Source organism: Oncorhynchus mykiss, chromosome 4 (assembly GCF_057628025.1).
Source record: "Oncorhynchus mykiss isolate SJ-2025 chromosome 4, ASM5762802v1, whole genome shotgun sequence".
NCBI lineage: Eukaryota > Metazoa > Chordata > Actinopteri > Salmoniformes > Salmonidae > Oncorhynchus > Oncorhynchus mykiss.
The window spans coordinates 44,864,207-44,878,379 of NC_143025.1; the positions used below are offsets into that span (position 1 = coordinate 44,864,207).

General features: G+C 44.0%; 1 protein-coding gene across 5 annotated transcripts in view; it reads left to right on the top strand.

The window, feature by feature from the left end:
• The window catches only part of LOC110521846 (discs large homolog 1-like protein), a 188,766-nt gene that overhangs the window by 154,183 nt on the left and 20,410 nt on the right, over window positions 1-14,173 (top strand). For 4 of the 5 annotated variants that reach the window (XR_016495291.1, XM_090232125.1, XM_090232127.1 and 1 more), the window contains one exon: window positions 4,759-4,873. Coding sequence is in view for 4 of the 5 variants with exons in the window: in XM_090232125.1 (XP_090088251.1) it covers window positions 4,759-4,873 (115 nt within the window). In the remaining variant the exon portion in view is untranslated. Of the gene's footprint in view, window positions 1-4,758; window positions 4,874-8,409; window positions 13,847-14,173 lie in introns of those variants that run through there. The other variant, XM_090232128.1, reaches the window with a different exon arrangement.

The following is a 14,173-nucleotide window of genomic DNA, read 5'->3' on the forward strand; positions in this document are numbered from 1 at the left end:
GCAGGAAGAGTTGGATGTCCCTCGCCAAGTTTGGTCACCAGTACTTCTGTCAGGCAAGCGATGGTACGGCCTATCCCAGGATGACTCGACACAGGCGCCCAGGTAAGGAGGCGGTCCCGCACACCCATGGGCATGTAGGTGTGGTTCTCCGGACACTGTGCGGTGCGGGTTCCATATGCAGAGCTTGCAGGATGTCGGGGTCCACTTCCCACACCACTGGCGCGATGATACAGGACGTCGTAGAGGTGAGACAGGGTGTCCGCCCTTGGCGAACCCCAGGAATTGCTGGACTTCTTTCACAGAGTTGGGGATGGGCCATGACCTGACTGCACTGAAGCATTGCTCCTCCATCTCCACTCCCTCCGTGGATATGAAGTAGCCCAAAAAGGACACGGACCGCTGGAAAAACAAACACTTCTCTTGTTTTACATACAAATCATGCTCCAACAGTCTTCCCAGCACAGACCTGACAAAGGAGACATGCTGGGCACGGTCAGCAGAATAGAGCAAAATGTTGTCTATATAAAACACTACGCCCCGTTCCAGCATGTCCCGAAACACTTCGTTAAAGGCCTGGAAGACTTATGGCGCATTAGACAGGCCAAAAGGCATTACAAGTTACCCGTAATGGTCCGTGGTTGTGGAAAAGGCCATTTTCCATTTGTCACCTGCACAAATGCGAACCAGATTGTAGGCGCTCCTCAAGTCCAGTTTCGTGAAGTACTGCGCCTGTGCATTTATTTGATAACTGTTGGGATGAGAGGTGAAGGATAGCGGGAACTTAACGGTGGCTTTATTCAGAGTTCGATAATCAATAACAAAAAAGAAGCTTGAGGAGCCTGGTGACAAAAAGGGGAAGATAAAACCCTGTGGAAGGCTCTCCTGTGCGTAAGTCTCCATGGCCTCGGTCTCCACATAGGAGAGGGGATAGACGTGTCCTCTTGGGAGGGCTGCGTCAGACCGCAGGTCAATGGCACAGACCCAGGGGCGATGAGGAGTCAGGCGTTGTAGCCTGGGTCTTAGAGAAAACCCAGTGCAGATCTTGGTATTTCTCCGGTAACTCCACTTGAGGGTGTGGTCCGGATTTTCCACCATAGTGGTGTTGACAGACACCACGAGACACCACCCCTGACACTCCTTCGACAACCCAGCAGTCTCCCCTCTGACCAGGAAATAACAGGGTTATGCCAACTCAACCAGGGGAGACCTAAAACAACAGGGTGCGTGGGGGTGTCTATAATCAAAAGGTGATCTATTCTAAATGAGTGTCATGGGTCAGCAGAGAAACAGGAACAGTGATGTGATGTACCAGCTCTGTCCCTATTCAATGATTATCCAGGACTCAAACCGGAATGGGTGACTGTAGGGGAACCAAAGGAATGCGTAATGCAGTGAACTATCTAAAAGATTCCCAGCAACTCCGGAATCAGAGCTAACGGAAGTGAGGGGCTAGGGTATTTAAATGGGAAAACACACTGGTTGAGTTGACAGAAAAAGGAGGGGAGATCTTGCATCCTACCTGGGTTGGAGCAGGATAATTCCCTGGCCTGTCACCTCCTCGCCTATTAGTGGATAGAGGGCAGGTCAGGGAGAAATGACCCCTTTCTCCACAATAGGAGCAGAGGCCCAGATTCCTCCTTTTCCTATGCTCTGCCTCAGGCAAACACGCAGAGCCCACCTCCATCAGCTCTGGCCATGGAGCAGGTGTAGCCATGGGCTCCGGATTCCGTACAGGTCTTCATCGGGACCACATGAGGTTGTCCAAACGAATCGACATGTCGACATGCTGATGAGCTGGTCAAGTGACAGGTTGTCATCACTGTAGGCTAACTCCAGCTGTGCTGGAAGTGGGAAGTCGAATTTCAAAACACTGCCTATTCAAATCCCTGATAGTTATGGATTTGCATGCACTTCCCGGGGCTTCCACTAGATGTCACCGTCTTTAGATCCTAGTTTTAAGATTATACTGTAAAGGAGGGGCTCATGAGACCTCTTTTAGTGAGTGGTCTAACAGAGCGCCTCGGTCTCATGAAGCACGCTCCCGAGAGAGTTAGCTCCCGTTCCAAATCTTTTATTCAGACAATGAAGTTCTCCAGGTGGACCCTTATTTATGATATATGTTAAAAACATCCTAAAGATTGATTGTAGACATGTTTTGACTTGTTTCTACGACCTGTAACTTAATTTTTTTAGTTTTTGTCATGGAGGAAATGGTCGCTCCTCCATGAAGATGGATTACTGGGCTGAACACGCTAACAACAAATGGGTAAATGATGGACTTTATGGAACAAATCGGTAATTTATGGTCGAACTGGGATTCCTGGGACTGCCTTCTGATGAAGATCATCAAAGGTAAGTGAATATTTATAGTGTTGACTCCAAGATGGCGGAATTGTCTAATTGTTTATAAGCAGGTACTGAGCGCCGTTCTCAGATTATGCTTTTTCTGTAAAGTTTTTTTTTAAATCTGGCACAGCGGTTGCATAGAGGATAAGTCCATCTTTAATTCTGTGAATAACACTTGCATATTTTATAAATGTTTATTATTGTCACGCCCTGGTCTTAGTATTTTGTGTTTTCTTTATTATTTTGGTCAGGCCAGGGTGTGACATGGGTTATTTATGTGGTGTGTTTTGTCTAGGGGGGTTTTATAGGTTATGGGATTGTGGTTAGTGGGGTTGTCTAGAAAAGTCTATGGTTGAAATATATATAAAAAATATTTTGCGGCTGCCTTTTCAGCGGAATGTTGAGGTGGAACGCCCGTCCTAGACAGGTTTTAACCAGAGTAAAAGCTACTGGTAGTCCTCTCCTATTATCAGAATTCCTCTTCTCTTCTCAGAAAAGATGAGAGAGATTTGGTCAGACGTTGCAGCCAGAGAGACATAACCCGTGCTCTCTCTCTCTCTCTCTCTCTCTCTCTCTCTCTCTCTCTCTCTCTCTCTCTCTCTCTCTCTCTCTCTCTCTCTCTCTCTCTCTCTCTCTCTCTCTCTCTCTCTCTCTCTCTCTCTCTCTCTCTCTCTCTCTCTCTCTCTCTCTCTCTCTCTCTCTCTCTCTCTCTCTCTCTCTCTCTCTCTCTCTCTCTCTCTCTCTCTCTCTCTCTCTCTCTCTCTCTCTCTCTCTCTCTCTCTCTGGAACACAGACTCAGCCACAGAACAGCAACTAAACTAAAACCCTTTATATCTACTCTGCACAGCAGGCATGTTGACGCAAGGACTCTCTTCTGCATTCTCTCATATTTAGTGGCAAAGCAAGTGGAATAGATAAACTAATGTGAAATAAACAAATCAGAAATGAACAGTAAACATTATACTCACAAAAATGTAATTTCTCTCTTCATCCCACTGTCTCTTTCTCTCCCTTTAACTCAGAGTACAGTAGTTGCATCTCTCTGCCGTAATGCATTCATCACGAGAAAATAATAAGATCTGCTGTATACCCAAAACAGTCATACATATACATATATATATATACATATATATATATATATATATATATATACACACACAAAAGTTGATGACAGGTGTATAAAATTGATCTCACAGCCATGCAATCTCCTTGGACAAACATTGGCAGTAAAATGGCCTTACTGAAGAGCTCGGTGACTTTCAACATGGCACCATCATAGGATACCTCCTTTCTAACCAGTCAGTTCATTACATTTCTGCCCTGCTAGAACTGCTTAGTTAACTGTAAGTGCTGTTATAAGTGGAAACGTCTAGGAGCAACAACGGCTGAGTCGTGAGGTGATAGGCCACATAAGCTCACAGAACCGAGTGTTGAAGCGCATAGAGCATAAAAATAATCTGTCTGCGGACTACCGGGTTCCAAACTACCTCTGGAAGCTACGGCAGCACAAGAACTGTTCGTCGGGAGCTTCATGAAATGGGTTTCCATGGCCGAAAAGCCGCACAAAAGTCTAAGATAACCATGTGCAATGCCAAGCGTCGACTGGAGTGAGTAGTGTAAAGTTTGTCGCCATTGGACTCTGGAGCAGTGGAAACACGTTTTCTGGAGTGATGAATGACTCTTCACCATCTGGCAATCCGACGGACGAATCTTGGTTTTGGCGGATACCAGGAGAACGCTACCTGCCCCAATGCATAGTGCCAACTGTACATTTTGGTGGAGGAGGATTAATGGGCTGTGACTCTTTTTCATGGCTCAGGCTAGGCTCCTTAGTTCCAGTGAAGGGAAATCTTAATGCTACCCCATACAATGACATTCTAGACGATTCTGTGCTACCAACTTTGTGGCAAAAGTTTGGGGAAGGCCCTTCCGTGTTTCAGCGGGCAAAGTCCATGTATAAATGGTTTGTCAAGATTTGTATGGGAGAACTTGACTGGCCTGAACAGAGCCATGACCTCAACCCCACCAAACACCTTTGGGATTAATTGGAGCGTCGAATGCGAGCCAGGCCAAATCGCCCAACATCAGTGTCCGACCTCACTAATGCTCTTGTAGCTGAATCGAAGCAAGTCCCCGCAGCAATGTTCCAATATCTAGTGGAAAGCCTTCCCAGAGGAGAGGAGGCTGTTATAGCAGCAAAGGAGGGACCAACTTCATATTCATGCCCATGATTTTGGAATGAGATGTTTGATGAGCAGGTGTCCAAATACCATTGGTCATTCATTGTAACTTTCCTCTGCAGAACAGAGCCTTCTTTCCGTACAACAGATTTTCTCCGTCACTTATTTTCCAGACTATTGCCAGTTTTCAAATTTTCATGTTATTAATTTCCTCTTTTTCCCTGTTTTACAGAATACAGTCAGTTTGAAGCCAAAATCCATGAACTTCGGGAGCAGATGATGAACAGTAGAATCAGCTCAGGCTCTGGCTCTCTACGGCCCAGCCAGAAAAGAACGCTCTACGTCAGGTAATTACTACTCTATAAAACCTTTATAATTTCTTTGTCAGGTACAACTACTTGATAAACCCTTATGATCACGTCTATGACTTCATCTGTTAATGTCCTTCTCTTCATCTGCACTGATCCAACAAGATGACGCTGCAGTGGAGAGCAGCGGTTTTACGGGCTCCTGACCAATTCTTCTTTTTTGCGTGTTTTTTTTAATGCTGATCTTAACTTTTTTTGTACAAAATGTCTCCGCTATCATTTCCTATGACCGAAAGCAGCTTCTGGAAATCAGAACAGCCTCGATCACTAACCTCAATTTGGATGACAAGTTCTCCTTCAACGAGTCCGCAGCTCTGGACGTTCTGCATACTCCAGACCAGGCCCTAATCCCCAGGATTCGAAAGAGGAAGTGATGGCACAAAAGAGGCAGACGAGCCGGCATCCTGACGAGACTACGTTGGCGAGCAAATAAACTGCCTCTACCCTCCATTCTGTTAGTGAAAAAACAAACTGGACGAGTTCCGTTCAACACTATCCTATCAGCAGGACCAGAGAACTGTAATATTCTCTGTTTAACGGCTGAACAAGGACATCGATGATATACATCTCACTGGCTTTTCGGCAGCTTGAGGGGGGAGTGGTGTGTCTCTTTGTTAACAACAGCTGGTGTGCGATTTCTAATGTTAAGTAAGTCTCAAGTTTTTGCTTGCCTAAGTTAGAATACCTCATGATAAGTTAAGGATCATACTATTTACAAAGCTGTCTATTTACCACCTCAAACCGATGGTGGTACTAAGACTGCACAGGGCCAATTGTAAAATGACACCCCCAGAAGCGGCACTTTCGTGGCTGGTGATTTTAATGCAGTGAAACTGAAATCCGTTTTACAAAAATTTTACCAGCATGTTACCTGCACAACTAGAGGCGACAAAATTGTAGATCACCATTACTCCACACACAGAAACGTATGCAAGGCTCTCCCTTGCCCTCCCTTTGGAAAATCTGACCATAACTATATCCTCCTGATTCCTGCGTACTAGCAAAAACGAAGTAAGGAAGTGGTCCAACACTAGTTTGTTCATTTGCACAATTTCTCTCGTTCACTTTTGCTGGGGAAATGTCCACACTCACTGGAAATGACATTCGGTAGCTACTAGCTATGCTTGGATAACTTTATGAGCGGAATTTGCCTGTATTTGCAATTAGTTTGTTTTCGCTCATTAGCATTTAGCTAATAGTGTCTCTGGGATAACCCTAATAGGTTGTGCTAATTATGTTAGCATTCTGGTTATAGAGGCCTAAGGGGGATTTCTTGCATTTTTGGTGCCACCTTGTGTGCTATGCCGGTAATCCCGTACATCCCCAGATGAGAGAAGGATGGTAAGATACTGCCCAAGCCTAATTAGAAGGCAATATCCTCACTGAGCTAAAGGCTTGAGCTGCTGCTTTCAAGGACCAGGACACTATTCTGGACACTTTAAAAATCCCTCTACGACCTCCGCCAGCCATAAAACAGGCAAAGCAGCAATACAGGACTAAAATCGAATCCTACTGCGCCGGCTCTGACACTCATCGCATGTGGCAAGGTTTGCAAACTATCACAGATTACAAAGGGAAACTCAGCCGTGAACTGCCCGAGCCTACCAGACAAGCTAAATTACTTCTATGCTCGCTTCAAGGCAAGCAACACTGAACCATGCAAGAGAGCACCAGCTGTTCCATATGACTGTGTGATCTCATTCTCCATAGGCGATGTGAGTAAGACCTTAAAACAGGTTAACATTCACAAGGCTGCGGTGCCAGAGGAATTACCAGACACGTACCCAGAGCATGCGCTGACCAGCTAGCAAATGTCTTCACTGACATTTTAACCTCTCCCTGATCCAGTCTGTAATGTGTTTCAAGCAGACTGCCATAGTCCCTGTGCCCAAGAACGCCAAGGTAACCTGTCTAAATGACTATCACCCTGTAGCACTTACATCTGTAGTCATGAAATGCTTTGAAAGGCTGGTCATGACTCAACACCATCATCCCACCACACTGGACCCACTCCAATTTGCATACCACCCCAACAGATCCACAGAAAACATAGTGCCCTCCAAGTTCATCACTAAGTAGGACCCTGGGACTAAATACCTCCCTCTGCAACTGGTTCCTGGACTTCCAGATAAGCCGCCCCCAGGTGGTAGGCAACAACACATCCGCCATGCTGACACAACACAGGGGCTCGTCAGGGCTGCGTGCTTAGTCCCCTCCTGTATTCTCTGTTCACCCATGACTGCGCACAACTCCAAAACCATCATTAAGTTTGCTGATGACACGACGGTGGTAGGCCTGATCACCGACATAGATGAGACAGCCTATAAGGAGGAGGTCAGTAACGTGCCAAGACAACAACCTCTCCATCAACGTCAGTAAGACAAAGGACCTGATCATGGACTACAGGAAATTGAGGGCAGAGCACGCCTCCATCCACATTGACAGGGCAGTAGTGGAGCGGGTCGAGAGGTTCAAGTTCCTTGTTGTCTGCATCACTAAGGAATTAACATGGTCCACACACACACACATTCGTGAAGAAGGCAGGACAATGCCTCTTCCCCCTCATGAGGCTGAAAAGATTTTGCATGGGCCCTCAGATCTTCAAAAAGTTATACAGCTGCACCATTGAGAGCATCTTGACTGGCTGCATCACCTCTTGATATGGCAACTGCTTGGCATCCGATCGCAAGGCGCTACAGAGTGTAGTGTGAATGGCCCAGTACGTCACTGGGGCCTAGCTCCCTGCCATCCAGGATCTATGTACCAGGCGGTGTCATAGGAAGGCCCAAAGGATTATCAAAGACTCCCGTCACCCAAATCATGGACTGTTCTCTCTGCTACCGCACAGCAAACAATACCTATGCACCAAGCCTGGAACCAACAGGACCCTGAACAGCTTTTTACCCCCAAGCCAAAAGACTGCTAAATGGCTAATAACTAAATAGCTGCCGGACTATCTGCATTGCCCCTTTTTGCACTCTTGACTCATCACATACTCTGCTGCTTATGTTTGTTATCTATCTATCCTGTTGCCTAGTCACTTTACCCCTACCTGTATGTACATACTGTATCTACCTAAATGACATCGTATTGACTTGGTACTGGTACCTTCATGTTGTTTATGGTGCAGTGCAATGTTTTAGTTGGTGATGTGGACACCAAGGAACTTGAAACTCTCGACCCGCTCCACTACAGCCTACCACTGTTGTGTCGACTGCAAACTTAATGGTGTTAGAGTCGTGTTTGGCCACACAGTCGTAGGTGAACAGGGAGTACAGGAGGGGACTAAGTATATACCCGAGGGTCCCCAGTGTTGAGGATCAGTGTGCCAGACGTGTTGTTGCCTACCCTTACTACCTGGGGGTGGCCCGTCAGGACTCCAGGATTCAGTTGCAGAGGGAGGTGTTTAGTCGCAGGGTCCTTAGCTTAGTGATGAGCTTCGTGGGCACTATGGTGTTGAACGCTGAGCTGTAGTCAATGAACAGCATTCTCACATAGGTATTCCTTTTGTCCAGGTGGAAAAGGGCAGTGTGGAGTGCGATTGAGATTGCGTCATCTGTGGATCAGCACTGCAGCACCACACCTCTGCCCATGTATAAAGCTAAGTTATCGTTAGTCATTGTGTATTTATTTCTCTTGCTATAATTGTTTCTATTATTTTTCTGTTTTTCTCTCTGCATTGTTGGGAAGGGCCCGTAAAGTAAGCATTTCACTGTTAGACTACACCTGTTGTTTACGAAGCATGTGACAAATAGAATTTGTTTTGATATGAAGGAACTTGACAGGTGAAAAAGCAGACACCTGATAGACCTGCACCATACTGCTTCCATCTGTCTTGTCAGATCAGCAAAGATGAAGTGACAGAGATGAGCAACTTTAGATTATACGTGCTATATATAATATATAAAATTGTCTGGAGGCTGTCGTCTATACTCTTTGGGTACTTCGACCACCTCATTTACCTGCATGATGCTATCAATGCACTTTACCACCACTGTGGCTTTCAGTCCGAGGAGGATAGAAAAAGGAAACATTTATTGTCCACAAAATGACAGTCAATATTCCACCCATATGGATGGAGCACAGGAGCACTGACCCTGAGATTGATTGAGTCTCTGTCTGTGTTGACGCAGGCACACGGACAACACTACACACGCACACACTCAGGCCTTTTCACCACCATCTGAAATGATCTGATCTGCTGCACTGTTGATTAATGGCAGAGAACCCATTGTCCTTTTAAGTTGACTGGAGCCCCGATATGGCTGGCCTTCCTCCATTATTATGCAGATAGCATGATAATACAGACTAGGTGTATCAGGGCTAGTTTGACTGGGCCATTCAGGCCTTATCTGCATCTGCCCAGCCTGCCTCCTGTACACAGCAGGCCCAGGAGAAGGTATAATGTCACTGTTACATGCCCTACCTTGGTCCACAGGGAGAACAGTGGTGTATAAGGACCAGGGATAGAGAATGACACCCAGATCTTTAACCTCGTGTCACAATAAGACATTAAATCAGCTGTCACAAGACCTTTATCACACAGACTCAGGCAAAGCCGGGTGTCTCCAAACACTAATTTTATATGAGTAGTAATTTTGGACATGGAGTTAAAATATCATTGTGGAGTAAGCAGATCCAATCTGTTGTAACATTATGTACTGTATAACACCGGAAATACACAACGCACAAAATTGTTTACTGCAAGAAGCCACACTGAATTTCTTCAACAGTATGTACACAGCATACCACATTTTGTACCCTACCCTGTCTTTGCCAGTGGGCTCTGATGCAGTCTTAAGTTATCTCTTGTGTGTTCAACAGTGCACACTTGAACAGTTTCATCCTCCCCTGGGTGCTAGCCAGAGCACACTGATGCACTCCTTCCGCACTCTTGACCTCTCTGGAGCACATGTGCAGTCTTATTATTGGCCCCGAGAGGGCTGGAGGTTGACTCATTGACCCAGACCGTACTGTAGTGAAGACTTCACAGTTTTCTCCCAACCTGAGGAGCTCCTGTCAATCAGACCCACATGACCTGCTCTACTGGAGGAGAGTTTAGGGGTTAGAGGTCAGGGACAATGAAGCGTCCTGGGACTACAGTATATACTGGTTAAAACAAACTGGCTCCAGACTAGAGAAACTCTGATGTGACAGCAGTCGTTATACCTGCAGTACAAACATACACTCTGGAAATGCATTTGATTTGATTATATACAGTTAAATTCACCAGATACAGTAATCATTATTCCTATTTGCCAAAGCGAATGCACATCTATGAATCAGAATGTTGACGGTGTATTGTCGAGAATCTTGGTTTGGCCGAGGTTTGTTAGAAAACAGAGCAGTGGTACCAGACAGGAGATCAGCAGACTGGGTGTGACATATTGGGGCTTAGTGAGGCCCCTGGGCAGTAGGCAGCAGGCTGAGAAGAACTGTGGAGAGGACAGATGAAGAGACTGGCCATGACATCAGGGCTGTGTTAGGCCACTATAACCTTTACAAAGAGGAAATGTCTTGTGCTTGCTGGAGCAGGGCATTGGAAGGGCAGTGTGTTGAGTGTTGGGCTGCCCTTTGGGTTCAGAGCTGGCAGCACTTGATTTGAAGGTCTGCTTACAAAGCCGATTGTGACATGGCTTTTCAGTGGTGTCAGTTTCACTCAATGCGATGGTTTTGGTACGCATGCCCTCCATAAAAGGCCTCGCTCACAGTATGCCGGAGAAGGATGTATAGAGGGATACGCGGAGAAGGATGTAGTCCCAGTGGTTTTGATTCCCAGTTTCCCGAACAGGATTAGTCTCTCTGCTGGTGGATCTTTAGGAGATTGAAACCAGAACCAGTCCCTAAAACCCTCCTCCTTACTTTTGCATTGACACATACTTCCAGAAACAGAATATCTACTGCATTATGGAAATCCAAGCTTTGCAGAATTATCTCCTTTACAGCAGTCTAGAACTGCATGCAGGAAGTCATAACACAGACGGACAACAGATGACATGCAGAGAATGGCTAGCATTCCACTGCTCAAACATCTACCCTGAGTTCTAAGTTATTATGGGTTTTATTAACAACACCTCCCACTCCACATTAGAATAGCTCAATCAGTGATCCGTTTAGCTAGAACTATAGCTCAGGGGCTGTGGTACACTATAGTATCCCCTAGGGGGCAGCCCTAAATTATACTCAAGGGGCTGTGGTTCCCACAGGGCTCTACAAAGGCCAGGATTAGCAAAAAATGACAGCAGGATAATTTTGGCCAATTTGCCGTTAGGCAGCCCTGTGGATCTGGTGTATTGTAGCTTTTAGCATCCTCTCTAATTTGTGCTGCCTTCCATCTTATTACAGCAGAGGAGAATCATTCTCTCTACTATTATTTGGACATTTCACAATCTTAAAATAAAGTGGTGATCCTAACTGACCTAAGACAGGGAATTCTTACTAGGATTAAATGTCAGGAATTGTGAAAAGCTGAGTTTAAATGTATTTGGCTAAGGTGTATGTAAACTTCCGACTATAACTTTACCTGTCTCAAGACATTTATTTCACACAGAGTGCAAGTGTTTGTGCTCAGTACAAAGGTGTGACAAACTTGAGAAATTCTTATTATCAGACTAAAACTTCTTCAGGCTAGGGTCTATTTTTCTCCACTTCCTGTCTGACTGACGTGCCCAAAGTAAACTGCCTGTTACTCGGGCCCAGAAGCCAGGATATGCATATAATTGGTACCATTGGATGGAAAACACTTATTTGTAGAAAGTTTGTAGAAATGTTAAAATAATGTATGAGACTATAACACAATAGATATGTTAGGAGAAAACCAGATTTTTTTTTTTGAGAGAGAGAGCCCATGCTCTTACAATGGAAAGTATAGGGGCATTCTAGCTCTCAGGATGCAATTCCTATGGCTTCCACTAGATGTCAACCGTCTTTGTTCAACGTTTCAGGCTTGTTTCTTCCCAAACGAGGAAGATTTTTGAGTTTTAGTACTGGGATACAGACTTGGAAATCAGTCTGTGCGCGCACGACGAAGAGGATGCGCACCTGCTAATATTGTTTTCCTATTGAACATACTTCTTTCCGTATGAAATTATATAGTTTAATTACATTTTTGGGTACCTAAGGATTAGACAGAAACATATTTTGACTTGCTTTAACAAAGTTTAGCTGTAGCTTTTTGGATTCCTTTCTTTGCATGTTGAATGAGTGAATTACTCAAATCGATGGCATCAACTAAAATGACTTTTTGGGATATAAAGTAGGATGTTATCTAACAAAACGACACAACATATTTTAGCTGGGACCCTTTGGATTGCAAATCAGAGAGATTTTCAAAAAGTGAATATTTAAATCTCTATTTGTGATTTTATGAAGCCTGTGCCGGTGGAAAAATATGTTGATGTGGGGCGCTGTCCTGAAACAATCGCATGGCATGCTTTCGCTGTAAAGCCTATTATAAATCAGACAATGCAGTTAGATGAAGAAGAACTTAATCTTTAAACCGATATAAGACACTTGTATGTACCTAAATGTTTAATATCCATAGTTTTTATGTTTATTTATTTGAATTGCGCGCCCTCCAATTTCACCGGAAGTTGTCGTCTAGCCCTAAGAAGTACATTAAAATTATGTAACATTGGCAGGCACATTACTGGTTATTGCTGCTCGTTGTTCTCAGTGCTCGATTATTTAATTTGTTTTTAACCTGCCATGCATATCTTTAAAAAAATACAAATATTATACCATAATTTAATTACGGCTGTTACTATAGGATTATTACACTAGAAAGACACTGTACAGTACAGTAAGTGTGATCGCTTCTGTTTTTCCTACAGTACCTAGACTGTGTGGACCTGTAGTAGACACTATCTAATGTTTTTCCTCTTTTAGTATCCTAGTATTCCCATTTCTCAGTGCTGGAGTACATCCCTGTTTTATTGATGAAGGAAAGGCATGGGGATGATGCAGCCTGGACACTAGGGGATGGCTGTTACTTCAGCTCCAGTTCCTAAGCAGGCAGGCAGACACACACACACACACACGCACACACACACACACACGTTCGTGCCCTACTCAACATCCTGGATCTCTGTGGGCTGATTTGTCTCAGGAAAGCCACGGTTGCTTAGTCAGAACACACACACACACAATGTAAAGGTTATGCGGTTGGAAAATCTCTCCTGAGCTGTCTATAGTGTGCTGCATATGTTTATTATTGCATCTATTCAGATATGGATCACATATTCCATGCACACCTGCTCAGTGCTCAGTCATTGTGATCTGTATCTTTTTCCATCCATATTTATCATACTTCTTCCGTCTCTCGTAGACAAAAATAGTAGCTACAGACTCTCTGACCAGGACTTTTTGGACCTGTAAAACAATCACATTTTTGCTAACTTTAACAGCCGACTAATTAGCTTGCTGCCAGTTCTTAGCAAACTTATGGAAGTTATTGTGTTTGACCAGATACAATGCTATTTCTTTGTGAATAATTTAAGAACTGACTTTCATCATGCTTATAGGGAAGGACACTCAACATGTACTGCACTGACACAAATTACATGATTGGCTGAAATACATTTACAAGATTGTGGAAGCTGTATTGTTAAATTTAATTTAGTTACATTTAATTTAGTTACATTTTAGTGCAGCCTTTGATATTATTGACCATATTTGTTATTGAAAAAAAAATGTTGTGGCTTTATGTGGGAACTCCTTCAAGACTGTTGGTAAAGCTGGTTGAGAAAATGCCAAGAGTGTGCAAAGCTGTCAAGGCAATTGGTGACTACTTTGACTACTTTGAAGAATCTCAAATATAACATATATTTTGATTTGTTTAGCACTTTTTTGGTTACTACATGATTCCATATGTGTTATTTCATAGTTTGGATGTCTTTGCTATTATTCTGCTATGTAGAAAATAGTAAAAAATAAATAAAACCCTGGAATGAGTAGGTGTGTCTAAACGTTTGACTGGTACTGTATATATACATGTATTTTAAATTGAAGTTCAATAGAAATTCAAATGAAATTGTATTTCATATTTTCAATAATTTGAATGATCTTCTGTTTTTATTTCTTCAGTTTTTGTACTGAAGAGAAAATATCCAATCATGATTTTTCTTTGGCGGTCTCTGGGTCTAATAAAAATGTAGTTAGCTCAGTCAACCATTAGCTAGGCCTTCAGAAGGTAGACAGGAGGCCTCTGCCATTCTACTGTATTCAAGTAGAATTTTGGCGTGACCAATCACATTTTTACTTGGAATAGGTGGGACCTAG